This window comes from Nyctibius grandis, chromosome 2 (genome assembly GCF_013368605.1).
Source record: "Nyctibius grandis isolate bNycGra1 chromosome 2, bNycGra1.pri, whole genome shotgun sequence".
Lineage (NCBI taxonomy): Eukaryota > Metazoa > Chordata > Aves > Nyctibiiformes > Nyctibiidae > Nyctibius > Nyctibius grandis.
In genome coordinates, this window is record NC_090659.1 from 115,683,370 (window position 1) to 115,698,418 (window position 15,049).

Genomic DNA, 15,049 nt, shown 5'->3' on the forward strand with positions numbered 1-15,049 from the left:
TTCTATTTTTTTGTCTCAACTGTATTTTTAAGCAATTTCTTATATACACTAACCTTCCAGTGGACATCTACACTAGCATGTTAACACTCTAGAGTTCTTTTTAAGCATTAATTTCCTTTGTGTCAATACAAGGAATCACTGGCTACTGAATCAGGCACACCACTGGTCTGCTTAAACCAGGTTCCCACCTGGTAAAGCTGCAAACCTGAACACCCCACAGTCTGGGCAGAAGACACATCCCTCAGGAGGGAGACACACCTGCATCTTTCTACAGCAGTTTGCTCTCTACACATGCATGGGATTCTGCTGGTAAGGGCAGGGCAATTGGGTAGGACAAAAGAAGTTTCCCTACAGACAGTTCTACAAGGTACAGATACAAAGCACGTGCCTTGGATGAGAAACTGTTGACTAGCAATGAAGTTTATGGTAGTGTGGAGTTTTGTTACTAGAATGGCAATGGATCACAAAAAAGATAAAAACTCAGTCGTTCTGAGGCACATGCTTATTGAAACACCCTTTTTTTTTTTTACACTTAAAATTAAACAGTATCTAAATAGCACTGCATGTTCTTTAACAAGTCAGGTCATATGCTACAAATAAATAAGGAGCGAGTTGAGAGTTTGTGGGTGCGAATTAAGGGGCAGGCTGGCAGGGGTGATACTGTTGTGGGTGTCTATTACAGGCCACCAGATCAGGATGAGGAGGGTGATGAGGCCTTCTACAGGCAGCTGAGAGCAGTCTCGCAATTACAGGGCCTGGTTGTCATGGGGGATTTCAACTACCCTGATATTTGCTGGGAGGCCTACTCAGCCAGCCATCCCCAGTCCAGGAGGTTCCTCCAGTGCATTGATGATAACTTTCTGATGCAAATGGTGGATGAGCCAACTAGGAGAGGAGCGCTGCTGGATCTGATCCTTACTAACAAGGAGGGTCTGGTTGAAGAGGTGAAGGTTGAGGGCAGCCTTTGTTGTAGTGACCAGGAGATGGTAGAGTTCAGGATCTCATGTGGCAGGAACAGAATAGCTAGCAGAATCACAACCCTGAACTTCAGGAGGGCCAACTTTGGCCTTTTCAAGCAATTGCTAGGGGAAATCCCATGGGACAGGGTACTAGAAGGTAAGGGGGCCCAAGATAGTTGGTTAGCATTCAAGGACTGCTTCTTCCGAGCTCAAGATCAGAGCATCCCAACAGGTAGGAAGTCAAGGAAGGGTACCAGGAGACCTGCATGGTTGAACAGGGAACTGCTGGGCAAACTCAAGTGGAAGAAGAGGGTGTACAGATCGTGGAAGGAGGGGCTGGCCACTTGGGAGGAATATAAGTCTGTTGTCAGAGGATGTAGGGAGGCAACTAGGAAAGCTAAGGCCTCCTTGGAATTAAACCTTGCAAGAGAGGTCAAGGACAACAGAAAGGGCTTCTTCAAATACATTGCAGGTAAAACCAACACTAGAGGCAATGTAGGCCCACTGATGAATGAGGTGGGGGCCCTGGAGACAGAGGATAAAAAGAAGGCGGAGTTACTGAATGCCTTCTTTGCCTCTGTCTATACTGTTGGAGGCTGTCCTGAGGAGCCCCGGACCCCTGCGGCCCCAGAAGAAGTCAGGATAGAGGAGGAATCTGTCTTGGTTGATGAGGGCTGGGTCAGGGACCAATTAAGCAACCTGGACATCCATAAATCCATGGGCCCTGATGGGATGCACCCGCGGGTGCTGAGGGAGCTGGCGGAAGTCATTGCTAGGCCACTCTCCATCATCTTTGCTAAGTCGTGGGCAACAGGAGAGGTGCCTGAGGACTGGAGGAAAGCGAATGTCACTCCAGTCTTCAAAAAGGGCAGGAAGGAGGACCCGGGTAACTATAGACCGGTCAGCCTCACCTCCATCCCCGGAAAGGTGATGGAACAACTTGTTCTTGGTGCTGTCACTAGGCACATCAAGGATAGGGGGATCATTAGGGGCACTCAGCATGGCTTCACCAAGGGGAAGTCTTGCTCAACCAACTTGATAGCCTTTTATGAGGATGTTACCCGGTGGATAGATGATGGTAAAGCTGTGGATGTGGTCTATCTCGATTTCAGTAAAGCGTTTGACACGGTCTCCCACAGCATCCTCGCAGCTAAACTGGGGAAGTGTGGTCTGGATGATCGGGTAGTGAGGTGGATTGTGAACTGGCTGAAGGAAAGAAGCCAGAGAGTAGTGGTCAGTGGGACAGAGTCCAGTTGAAGGTCTGTGTCTAGCGGAGTTCCGCAAGGATCGGTTCTGGGACCAGTTCTATTCAATATATTCATTAATGACTTGGATGAGGGATTAGAGTGCGCTGTCAGCAAGTTCGCTGATGACACAAAACTGGGAGGAGTGGCTGACACACCGGAAGGCTGCGCAGCCATTCAGAGAGACCTGGACAGGCTGGAGAGTTGGGCGGGGAGAAATTTAATGAAATATAACAAGGGCAAGTGTAGAGTCCTGCATCTGGGCAAGAACAACCCCATGTACCAGTACAAGTTGGGGGCAGAGCTGTTGGAGACCAGCGTAGGGGAAAGACACCTGGGGGTCCTAGTGGACAGCAGGATGACCATGAGCCAGCAGTGTGCCCTTGTGGCCAAGAAGGCCAATGGCATCCTGGGGTGTATTAGAAGGGGTGTGGTCAGCAGGTCGAGAGAGGTTCTCCTCCCCCTCTACTCTGCCCTGGTGAGGCCGCATCTGGAGTATTGTGTCCAGTTCTGGGCCCCTCAGTTCAAGAAGGACAGGGAACTGCTAGAGAGAGTCCAGCGCAAAGCCACGAAGATGATTAAGGGAGTGGAACATCTCCTTTATGAGGAGAGGCTGAGGGAGCTGGGTCTCTTTAGCTTGGAGAAGAGGAGACTGAGGGGTGACGTCATTCATGTTTATAAATATGTAAAGGGCAAGTGTCATGAGGATGGAGCCAGGCTCTTCTCAGTGACATCCCTTGACAGGACAAGGGGCAATGGGTGCAAGCTGGAACACAGGAGGTTCCACTTAAATTTGAGGAAAAACTTCTTTACGGTGAGGGTGACTGAACACTGGAACAGGCTGCCCAGAGAGGTTGTGGAGTCTCCTTCTCTGGAGACATTCAAAACCCGCCTGGACGCGTTCCTGTGTGATATGGTCTAGGCAATCCTGCTCCGGCAGGGGGATTGGACTAGATGATCTTTCGAGGTCCCTTCCAATCCCTAACATTCTGTGATTCTGTGATTCTGTGAAATAGCAGTAAAATTAGCAGTGCTGAATGGTATTCACGTAATTCCTCAGAGGAAGATTTCCTCACCTGAATCATATGAATTTTCAGCAGTCATCATCAGCACCTCTTGTAATAATCTACTTGACTGTTTACTTTGCCTTGGACTTCCATTAGAGATTTGTTCCTCATAGTTTGCTATGCTCAAAGGTAACCTGCCTTCTTCATGAAGACCATGGCCGTAACGTTTCACACATGTAAACTCCCCACTGGTCAAAATGGGAGAAGACTCTCCACCAACATTATCTGTTTTATCTGAATTTAAAACATTTGTAATCAGTTCAGGTATAGAAATGCAGTGTTTCGCACTTCATGAGAAACATTAAGATGCACATTCTATTCCGAAGAAATAACCTGCTGAATTCATACAGTGCTCGATTTTAATAAAATCAGCCATATCAGGTCAGTAAAAACCTTTGCATTACAGTCTATGGATTATACAGGTTGAAAGATTATACATGTCATAGACTTCTCAAAAAAAAATTCCTAACACAACTATAATATTTCTTCCAAAAAATTCAAACCAGTTTTTCCACGTAACAAACCCACCAAAACTTTCAGTAATTTTTCCAAATCCAGAGGCAATATAACTTCTCTGCTGTGGCTTGTAAATTTCTTTTCTCCCCAGCCTGCCCCACACAACAGCCCTTTTTGGCCACCCAATCCAATAAAAAACTCAAGTTCATCTTTTTACTACCTACCATGACCAATGCTTCGGTAATACAGGAATAAATCACCTGTGGATCACAATGGGATTGCACAGCAAATGAGTATTCCCTCCTCTAGAATTCCACCGGATATTATTTCAGAAAGTGTTATTGGTATGTATTTTGATTTTTAGTATTTTTTTTTTAAATTAAGATGTGTAACAGTAAGCCAAGTGCTCTTGAGAATATAAATATATTCTTCAATCAAAACTTTCACCAAAAAAACTTGTTGTCTAATCAAGATTCCAGTGCAACAAGAATTATTCTGCATAAACTGATGCTGACTGGCATTAGTTACTTTAATTAAAAAATGTCCCATATCAGCTGTTTCATTATTTTTCTCAAGACAAATGCCAGCCTGACAGGCCTATAATTACTCAGGTTGTTCTGCTTAGCCCTTTTAAAAACACTGGCACAATATTAAAACTTTTGTAAAATATGCATTAAATTTTAGCTATGAAGAGACTTTACAAAAAAAAATTAAATGTTTACATTTGGAAAACATCAGTTTGTTGTACCTGTTAATGTTCCTTACAGAGAATTACAAAGCATTGCATGCAGACTATAAGAAACATACTTAGAAAATAGGTAATTGCTTTGTGTAGTTGCTTTCTGAAATTTTTACAAAGAGTGATTTGTAATTGGAAAAAAAAAAAACACGTAAAAAGATGGTCTAAAAATTGCTGTGGAAACTTGATACTAAAATGAAAAGATTTCACACTCACTTTCTTGGTAAAAGCCAAACCTTTAAAGATCATTCATCAACTCTGATGGTTCTCTTTACAATTATTATACAATTGTCTATTAATACAGACGCTGCCCAACAGAAAAATCAACAAGGATCTTAAGTCACTGAAATACAGTGAATTTTCTTTTCTTGGTGAAATTTTGTTTCAACTATGTTTTTCTAGACAGACACTGACAGGGTAAGCTTTTCTCAACTAAAACTCACTTTGCTAGTATATAAATTATACCTTAAAAAGAGGCAACAGTATCAGCTATTATTTCATAATGAATCATCTCAAAGACTCTTCAGAAAAGATTTTCTCCAATCCGTATTTCTCAGAAACAGCATTATTTATTATATATATTATATCCATATATATATATATATTTTACCTGCAAAAGAAATGTTGCAACTCTTCGGTGTGTCGACCTCTGGTATAACACTAAGTTCATGTTGTTCCAAACCAAGCCCTAACTTGACTTTTGTCACAGGTGGTTTAGAAGCTCTGCATTTCTGTTCTCTACATAGAACTTTCTCAGACTGTTCTGTAAAACAAAGTTTTGCACGTTGCAATAACATATATATATATGTATAAAATTAACCTGGGGAGATGGAAGGGAACTCCATCTCAGCTGCAAAATGAGAAAAATAATGGAAAATACCATACAGCCTTACCAGTTTGCTCAGCTGGACTGATGCACTGTGAAATAATTTCACTTCCATGAAATTTACTCCTGCCACAATTCTCTTGCTGGTAGTTTTCCGAGACTTCGAAAAAGTCACTCCTATTAATCCAGTCAGGCTTTTGTGCCTCTGTCAGGTCTTCATTTGTGCGGATATGTCTCACCTTAGAAGGTGTGGGGGGAAGCAACTGTATATAAGATTGTATTTACACTCATTTATCAAACCAGCATTTTCTTGTGTGTCTGTTCCCTGCAGGGCAATATTGAGCACTTTCAGAAAGTAGTTCAAGTATGCAAGATACTTAACAGACTTGCTTAGCTTACAAAAACATTTGGACATATAGTCATTTTATTTAGCTCTACAAACCTAATGTGCTAAAACATAATTATTCACATTTTCAAGACCTTTTTTAGATTAGATCAGAACACTCAGCATTTTTTTTAACAGGAACAATTCCTGAAAACCTGTTTTTAGTTTTTCAGCTCCTGAATTCAAGAATTTTAGCTGCTTGAAGATTGCAAAAGCAAGAGACAGGGACTCTAGGCAACAGTTATTTTTCTAAGATGGCTTCTGTTTAAAAAAAAAAAAGGGGGGGGGGCGGGCAAAAGGAGCTCCTTTAGAAACTCAAAAACAAACTTGGATTTTTCTTCTGTTATGCAGAAATAAGCAAAATTACAACTCAAGAGTGCAGCTGCCAAACCAATTTCCTGATGGGTACACATAAAAAGACAAACTTTAAAAATAATCTGTTCAAAATGCTTACGATATCCTTTGAGGTACTGCTTAAGTATTTTTAATACAAGAGCTGTTTTACACATACAGCTGCATTTCTAGAACCGAAGAAAACTATACCTGCAGATATTTCAGGCAACATAACTATTTCAGTGGGCATTATGTTCAGAGACCAGCACAGAAGTTCATACTATTTGTTAGACTGAACAAAACGGTGCTCTTGGGGCTTACAGAAAAGAACTACTGATTAGAAATCACAAGTCCTAATTAAAATTTTCATTATGGTAAATCACCTAAAACTACCAACACTCCACAGGATAACTTTGCTAATTGGTAGCATTCACTCTTAAGTTCGATCACCTACTAGATGACTCACCATGCAAAGCATGTATAAAGCTTACCTGCTTGTTCAGAAATTTTTTCAAAGCCTCTTGCTGTCTCTGCATCTGTTCCTTCAATTTATCTTGCTTCTGTAAAAGTAGTTGTTCTTGTATTTTCTGTCTAGAAAGAAGAGCTTCTCTTCGTGCATCTAGCTGCTTTTGCAATTCTTTCAAATACTTTTGCTGAGCTTGGATGCTTTCTGATGAGGCCAACACTCTGTCCCTTAAATTCAGTATACCAGAATAATTTAACAAAAATGCATCTCCCGTTTTTGATTTCAAGAATTCCTCAACACCCTGGGCTTTAGATCCTTCATGAGATAAAGTCATGGGTTCAGAAAGATTGAGGGGTTGTTCAAGGCTTGTTCTGATGGTGCTCTCTGCAGATCCCTGCTGATATGCCAAAGAATCAACTGAGGCTGCCTGAGCTATAGGAGATCCCTTTGTTGCTGGCATGAGGGGTGTCTTAAGTGAAGACTCTTTTCCAGCTCCTGTCTCTGTTTGATGGTTAGACTTCTTCTGAGGTACCTCTTTAAAGTGCATTGTTTCTGAAGGCTCAGAGGAATCTTCATCAGGCAAAACAAATCTAACACATTGTACACGTGCTTCCGGTTGTGTTCTTACTGCAGTGACATCTTTCATGACTAACCCTGATGGTAACTGGAATGGAGGTGATTCTCTGACGTGATTATTGGAAGTTTCCAACATTCCCACTTGTTCCTGTGAAGGACAGCCACATGGCAAGCGAAACTCTCCATGCTTCAATTTTGACGCTTCTAAAAACTGCCCACGTCTGCCAGGACAAATGCTATGCATTTGCTCTTCATGTTTCTGTGAAGATGGGTTTTCCAACGTACACAATGTTTCTGAAAACACAGGTAGTGACCGTGCATACTCTTGTGCATGAACTTGTTCAGATGACTGGTATTGTGTTAGTTGCACTCCTTGCCTCTGTAGAAGTGGTTCTGAGACAGGCTTTACATTAATTGATTTTGTTTCCACAGAGGTCAGAGGTGTTGCAGAAGTAGACAAGTATCTTTGCTTCAATTTATTCTGATACTCCTGTAGACGCTTTCTAGCTTCTTCAATGGTCTGTTTGTGCAGCCTGAACAAAACAGAAACATGAATCTTTCCAGACTGGTGCAGAGATAAACATCCATTTCAATAATCAAAGCAATTCAAATTATTTTGAAACAGGCAAGTCAGACTTCCATTTCATAAAGGAATTTACCTATTTTGCTGTAGAAGGCGTTGTTGATAATTACGAATCATCTGTAAGTGGCTGTCTTCTCTAGGACTTTGGGTGTCTGATACAGTAGTATTTCCAGTCTAATCAAAATAAAATAATTTTAAGTGCACATATACAAATAACTCAGAGAAAACTGTTAAAGCAACAACCTTAAGGTGTATGTTCTTTCTCCTAAGTTTACAGATGCCACTTTGTACCACTGTTTGAAGTCAGTGAGATTTCAGCCTGAGGCAATGAAGCTAAAGCAGTTTCTGGAACAGATGGCCTACAGCTACAGTCTCTCTTAGCAAGTCAAGCATACGCTATCAAAGTCAATGGTGCTTACAGCAGCTTATCTCAAAGAGGTAAATGTACCCAGTAGCAAACTCATGGAGCAATGATCCAACAGAGCTGCATTTTCAAGGCAATCAGATTCTCAGAAGAGTACAGGTTGTGCAAATGATTCAAGATTTTAAGAAAAGATTATTTTCCTTCAACATCCTCACTAAATTCCTCTCCTTTAAGCAGCTGTTTGAGATTTAGACAAAAACATAGAGATGGGTTGTCTTTTTTTCCCCCCCCAAGTTTTTTTTTTCTTCTTGAAAAAGGATACATGTACATGAATAATCATTATATGACTGATCAGATTTTACTAACAGGTATTTTAAACAGACATGCTGTCCCTGGGAGTATTCAAAGACAATCCAATATTCAAAGTCCAGTGATATCATGTGAAACACAAGTTTCTACATTAGACAAAAAGAATATTTTATAGGTATGAACTTCTGACTCATAGCCTAAGAAATAAAAATTGATTGATTGTCTTGATCGATATAATTTAAAATTGGCAAATGATGCTCTTGATTTTTATAATAAGGATAACTAAAAAACTACACACAATTTTCTACAATTCTTCACCTCATGTTCCACTTTGTTCTGCTGCTCTGTAGAAGGAACACTGTGGCTTTGTACCGGCTGACCTTGCTCTTCCTCCTCATTTCTTTTCTTAGCCTCCCCCAAACAGGTTTGCATTTGGATCTTCAGAAAATCAGCTTCCAAACGTGCTCTCTCTTCTTCAATTTGTTTAAGCAAGGCCACTTGTTCCTGTTTCTGTTGCTCTATTTTCTCATTCTATTGAGAAGAAAAACGAGGGTGAACGTCCAGAACTGCAGGACAAAGAAATCAAAAGACCCACCCCCCTCCCCCCCCCGCAAAACTTTGTTCCAACTGACAGCAGAAATTCTATTGCTTGTGACAAGCATTTCCGAACTGTAAGAGGCCTTTAAATAGTTCCAAAGTTTACAAGAATAATTTTGTTTTACTGGCTAGATATTTCTAATAGTCCCTGAATCCATTTACTATTGCACTATTATCTGTTCTCAAATTAACAGAACGGATTCAGGATACATTATAATTTTCCAAAGACTTCAAAAGAAGCCCTTTTCTTAAATTTAATTCAGAAATCTATTTTGCCCTTCATAGAGCTTTTCAAGAGTTCAACACATTTAAATATTAATTCAAGCCTTACAAAACTTCTGAAATAGCTAATGTATAACCACTTTAAGAGCACTCCATAAATCTCTCTTTCCATGTACCTATCAGCTACAAATCACTTAGATCCACACGTAGCAACAGCGTATATACTTTTAGAATGGAACTGAAGAAAAATGTCAAAGTACTGGCAAAGATGAAGGACAACAGCCTTTAATGAGACAGTCTGAATGGGGATGTCAGGAAGAGCAACGTGAGAAAAAGCTACACCTGAGAACAGTTAATGTGGACATAGCAATATATACACCTGGGCAGGTGCGAAGTGGGAGAAAATTAACATTAAAGAAGTGACCACATTTTCACAGAGGATCTGCTGCTCTTTTTTTCTTTTTTTTCCCTGAAAAAATACTATTTTGTCAAATTTTTGTTTCCTGAATTTCTGAACTTTTAACTCTATAATTTAAAGCTGCACTAAGACCCGAATTTCAACTTACTACTTTTTTAAATTCATGAACCACCACATAATAGCTGATAGGTCCCTAAGGATACCAAAAAAAAAAACCAACCCCAAACATATACACAATACATATAATGAAATAATACACAAAGTTATTATTTTCTAAATATAATAAATGTAGCATTCCCATAGACCCAAAAGACTTTCTGTATTTGTTTCCTGGTTAATTAAAGAAAAGCCCAAATACTCAAGGTTTGTAAGCTTTTCCTGTCACCCTAAACACAATCCCACAGACCCTCCTATGTTATTACACAGGGTTAGTAAAGTTTTCACAGAGTTGTGTATTGTTGACATCCTCCCTAAAGCAAAGGTATGAATCTACAATTGGGATTCTCATTTAATCATAGGGTGGCATCCCTTGACTATTGCACTTGTTAAATTCTAAGAAACTGGGGTTTCCACTCTATTCTAAATTCTAGCTAGAGCTTAGTCATTTTTAAAAAGTTAATACACAGAGGCTAAGTATAGAAAATGTTACAGTAAAAGTTTATTTGTTACAAGCATGTTAAAAGGGTCTATAGCTGCTCTAGAACCTGAAGTATTTTAGTCTTCTGTAAATCACTTTTTTGACACCATAACTGAGATAGGAATAAGTACACACACACTTACCCACTTTTGTCTCTCCTCTTCCATTCTAATTTTAGCTGCTTGTTCTTGAGGATGGATTAGAACTGAATTTTCATCTGCAACTGTATTTTCCAACATTTTCACAGAGTCTAAAACATACATGTTATTTAACTGTAATTGCAGTCAGAAAGAGCTTTGGATCTTCTCTACATCTTGCTTTAGTTTCCCAAACAAAATGCATAAGCTGCTCTTGAAAATATTACCATCTGAATCCCACTACTCTGCTGGTCTCCAGAAGCTAGAAAATCAGGTTTTTGTATTATTTAAGCCTTTAATGGCCCTTTATCATGTGTCTTTCTTGAATATACAGTAATGGCCCAGCTCCAACAGGACTGAAGATTGCTTCTACCTAGATTGCTTGGTAGCCTAATAGCAAGATCATCCCGAGGAATAAAAGGCCACACATTAACCTCTCAGAACAAAGAGGGTCTAAAACCGGCACTCTCTGGGCAAAGGATCTAACATTTGGCTAGTGCACAAAAAACAACTCTTCATCCTGTACTGTCAGCTTCAAATAGCAGCACATTTTCCCCAGAGGCATATTTTCACTTCATGCTGCACTCTCCAGTCCCCAGGCATTATGCTGGTATATCCATGTACGCGATTGAACTAAATCACTTAATCTCATAAAAAAAAAAAAAACACAAAAAAACAAACAACAAGCACCCCAGGAAGAACAAAAAAACAACCCCCACAACTTGATCACTTTAGAAATCCCACCTAGCATACAAGTTCATCAACTTCAGCACTAGCAAAACTAAAAGAACACAAAGGATAAAAATAAGAAGTAACACCAAAATGATTTGTCTGCCAATCAAAATGGAACGTCTAATTGCTGCAAATTCCAGTTTTACAAAGAGGCTTTTCAGAACGGTGCCTAATTTTGCACTGAGAATTCTACTCCTGGAGGCAAACACCTATTAAAGTATAGCAACACCAAGTGTGACAATTGGGTGAGATTTAAAAGATACAAAGGTATTTTGGACATCTTTTCTCCACAAGATCTTAATGGGCAAGTCTGACATAAGAGCAAACACCTCTCCTATTTGTGGTTTCAACAAATTTACAATGCATTGTGGGCAAAGATAGAACTGTATTTTCTGGCAACATGACAAAACATCACCACTGAAAATTCATGTAACAGTTTTGTTACAGTCCACTCTTACAAGTCTTTTTGCTCCTACACAACAAATTTTGATGCAAGTATGTATTACGTACCTTTGGCTTCACATACTGTATTTTGCTGTTGCTCATTGTTAAGTTCTAAATCACATAATGGTCTCTCTTCGCTAGCAATTGTGCCTGATTCAATAGTCTCAATTTCACTTTGAACGTCTTTCTCACTTTTTGATGTCCACTCGTCTTTTTGGCTTCTAATCTTGTGCAGCAATTTTTTTAAGGCAAGTTTTGACTGAGATGGGTGAGTTTTTGCTTCTTCATGATCTATAAAGAATATATACTCATAAGAGTTCTGGGTAATGAATATTTTAACATCATAAAACCAAAAAAAACCTCTTTTTTTTTTTCCTTTTATTTGCTTACACAGTTGGACAATTAGCTCAGGTATATTACCAAGTTTTAAAAGCTTAACAATATTTTCTCTTACCTGCAAGAGAGAAGCAGTAATTTGTCTCTGCATGCTATAAAAGGAGGGCTAAGCTAGTTGCAGTGTTTCACAGTCAATTACTCCTAGGCTGTACTGTTCCAGAAATAAGCAGTACTATCTCTCTTGCCTGTCTGTATGTTACTGTCCTCTCCTTTGTATTAACACTGGCAACACAATGCATCACAGACCTAAAAACGAATTATGCTAGCAAAGAGATGTGGCAGAAATGCTTGGCCAAGCAGCAAAATTCACTATCACGCTTCTTGTTCACATCACATTATCTTGTACATGCCACAAGCAAAGACTACACACACACCCATGCAACTGTTGGAGCCTACTCACAATATGGAGCAACTCAATCGCAAACCTGAACAAAAAGGACATACAATAAATAGACTTTCATACAAAGTCAAGATTTAACTTCAAAATATTTCAAAACACAAAATGAAAGATATTTAAGTTCACATACCAGCATCATCCCATAATTTACACTACTTATGTAGGAATAATTATGGCTACTAACAGTGTAGCTCTTGCAACAATTAAAAATTATTCTCAGTGTACTAATTAACTGAAGTATATCAGAAAAAGAAGTCATATTTTCAGTTTTAAATTCATAATCTTTAGAGTATTATCATCCATGTTAAACATTATAAACCACTTGATAGTGAAATACTTCACAGGCATTAAGGAATTTTAGTACTTAAGACATTTTAGTTAATACTAAAGCTAATTTATTTGATATATTAAACTAAATCTCTTCTACTATAAAACCAAAAAGTTTAAGTTAAATGTAAAGTGTAAAACTTTACTTTCTGATTCATTGGGGACCTCCTCTTCTATCATCTGTCCCGATTCTTGTTGAGTATCACAAGCAGATTCTGGTTGAGTGTCACAAGCAGATTCTTGCTCCAAAGAGATATCAAGATCATTATCCTGCGATCTATCAGAAGTAGCTGGCAAAGGCTGTGGCTGAAACTGCAAAATCAGGTCTCCTTTCATTTCTAATTAAAAGAACACAACCACATAAAATGACCAATTGGAATAAAAAACAAACAACATTGCAAGACTACACTCATCATACAAATCCCTAAGAGGTTCAAATATCAATAGCTTGTTTCACAACAGATTTAATCCAACTATTTTTTTTTCCAAAATAGAAGATTCAAAATTGTTTAGATCATTATCCATCTATTAATTCAGAAATTCTACAGGGTATTCCACTAGAATACTCTATGCCCTTCAAAATAAAAGGTAATGTCATAAAAGGCTCATCTTTACACAAGAAGCAGCACAGAGGAACAAACGCATGCAGGAGGATCCCCGTAACTTCAGGGAAAAGATGCACCCTGACCTGGCTGCTCACAGGGCTGTCACAGGAGAGTGACTGATCACAGGGTCCAGGTGTGAAAACCTAGAAGACTAGTCAACAGGAGTTCTCCCTCGATCACCTTACTGACTGAGGGGGTTACTGCCTACACAGGGTGCAGGACACATGGGAAGATCATCTTGGGATTGCACGCTTATTATAGATATTTAGGGGAGGAACCAAAGGCAGGGAAAGCAAAGGATCAAGTTAGTCTGGGGAGGAACAAGTGTGAGGAAAAAATGTAAGAATAAGGGGATAACAGGGACCAGTCAGTACACTTGTCTGGCCACACACTGTGCCCAACAGTCTGTCCTGTCTTCTCACTAAATTCCATTTCTAGCTGTTTTCCTGGGTGAGGAATCCTCTATTTTATATGCACGTGTGTGTATGGATATACAAGGGCCAGCACTGGAGTGGGGACCAAGAGTCACAGGGGCACCTGTGTCCAGAGTTCTGCCAACAACTGCAGAGAGCAGAACGACTGCATGTTATGTGGGTATGAGTATCAGCGTACAGTGGCTAGCCAATAGCAAACCAGACTAGCCAGCAAGAATGATAAGAGGCTTAGGAGCTGGATATCAAGCAGCCGTGAGACTGGGCTGGATACTGGAGAGGCCAGGGGATCTGCGAGTTGGCTAGTGGAGGGATCAGGAGATCCAAGCATCCAAGCCAGCTACATGGGAGACCACAGGGTCTCAGGATCAAAAAAGAAACCTGCCAGCACATGTGCATGCATCTCCGAGACAACTGGAGACAAGAGGATCCACGGTTAGCTACTGGGTAGACAGAGTATTTAAGGTCAGTTACAGCAGGGATCCTTAGTGCGTGCATGTCTGTGTGTATGTTCACATACCCAACCGGGTCTGTGTAGCAACAACTGGAGCGGAGCAGCAGGCCTTGTGGGTTCACATGTCCAGGAGCCAGCAGCTGGTGAGACTAAAGATTGAAGGACAGATCCTAGCCAGAGTGAGTGTCTAAAGCCACTTACTGAGTGATCCATAGCACATATTTGAGCATGCCAGTGCATATGTGGACATGCAAGGTAACTAGAAGGCTACAGGGTCCAGGATGAGTTACTGGGTAGACTGGGTGTCTAAGACCTGTTACTGGGGGATCCCTAGTGCGACAGGTGGAGACCTGGGATGCAGGGACAGCTACTGGGCAGACTGAGTGTCTGAAACTAACTGCTGGAGAGATCCATACTGTATATACAGATGTATATCCCACTAACAGGCCTTCATCCTGATCAGTCAGAGCAGCGAACAGGATGAGGCCATTTGTGCTGTTTGTGTTCATGTGAGTGCTGTGTTTTCTGTGTCGGCCTGTGTGGCCAGCTGTGTGTATGTGTACTGAAAGCCTACTTGTGTGTGGGCCCACTGTGAACATATACACAGCCTTGCTACTGCCTGGACCTGGGAAAGGCAGCTGCAGCAGCCTCTTCTCTACTGGGCTACCAGACAGCAACCTCCAACAAATCACTTACTCCTGTCTTCACTGTACATATCTTCAAAGGCAAACTCCAATTCTCTCTGCCATTCTTCTTTTATTTCCATGCGTTTGTATGCAGGCACAAAAAGTTGAGGTGGCATCTGCGCTACAATCCGTCTTCTGCGCATCCGATCCATATTCTGCATTTGCTCAAGTTCTTTCAGTAGCCTTTCCCTGTCCTTCAAGTATAAAGAAGGGGTAACAAATATTTAGTGTTCACATTCAGACAGTCATATGTCAGGAC

The 15,049-nt window shown here is 40.3% G+C and overlaps 1 protein-coding gene across 1 annotated transcript in view; it reads right to left on the reverse strand.

Annotated features, from left to right (window-relative positions):
- CEP295 (centrosomal protein 295) overlaps nt 1–15,049 on the reverse strand; it is a 40,037-nt gene that overhangs the window by 21,129 nt on the left and 3,859 nt on the right. The window contains exons 4-12 of the mRNA XM_068395336.1: nt 14,801–14,984; nt 12,761–12,952; nt 11,561–11,785; nt 10,325–10,431; nt 8,626–8,838; nt 7,711–7,808; nt 6,501–7,584; nt 5,359–5,530; nt 5,076–5,228 (exon numbers count right to left, since the gene is read on the reverse strand). Coding sequence (XP_068251437.1) covers nt 5,076–5,228; nt 5,359–5,530; nt 6,501–7,584; nt 7,711–7,808; nt 8,626–8,838; nt 10,325–10,431; nt 11,561–11,785; nt 12,761–12,952; nt 14,801–14,984 — 2,428 coding nt within the window. The remainder of the gene's footprint in view (nt 1–5,075; nt 5,229–5,358; nt 5,531–6,500; nt 7,585–7,710; nt 7,809–8,625; nt 8,839–10,324; nt 10,432–11,560; nt 11,786–12,760; nt 12,953–14,800; nt 14,985–15,049) is intronic.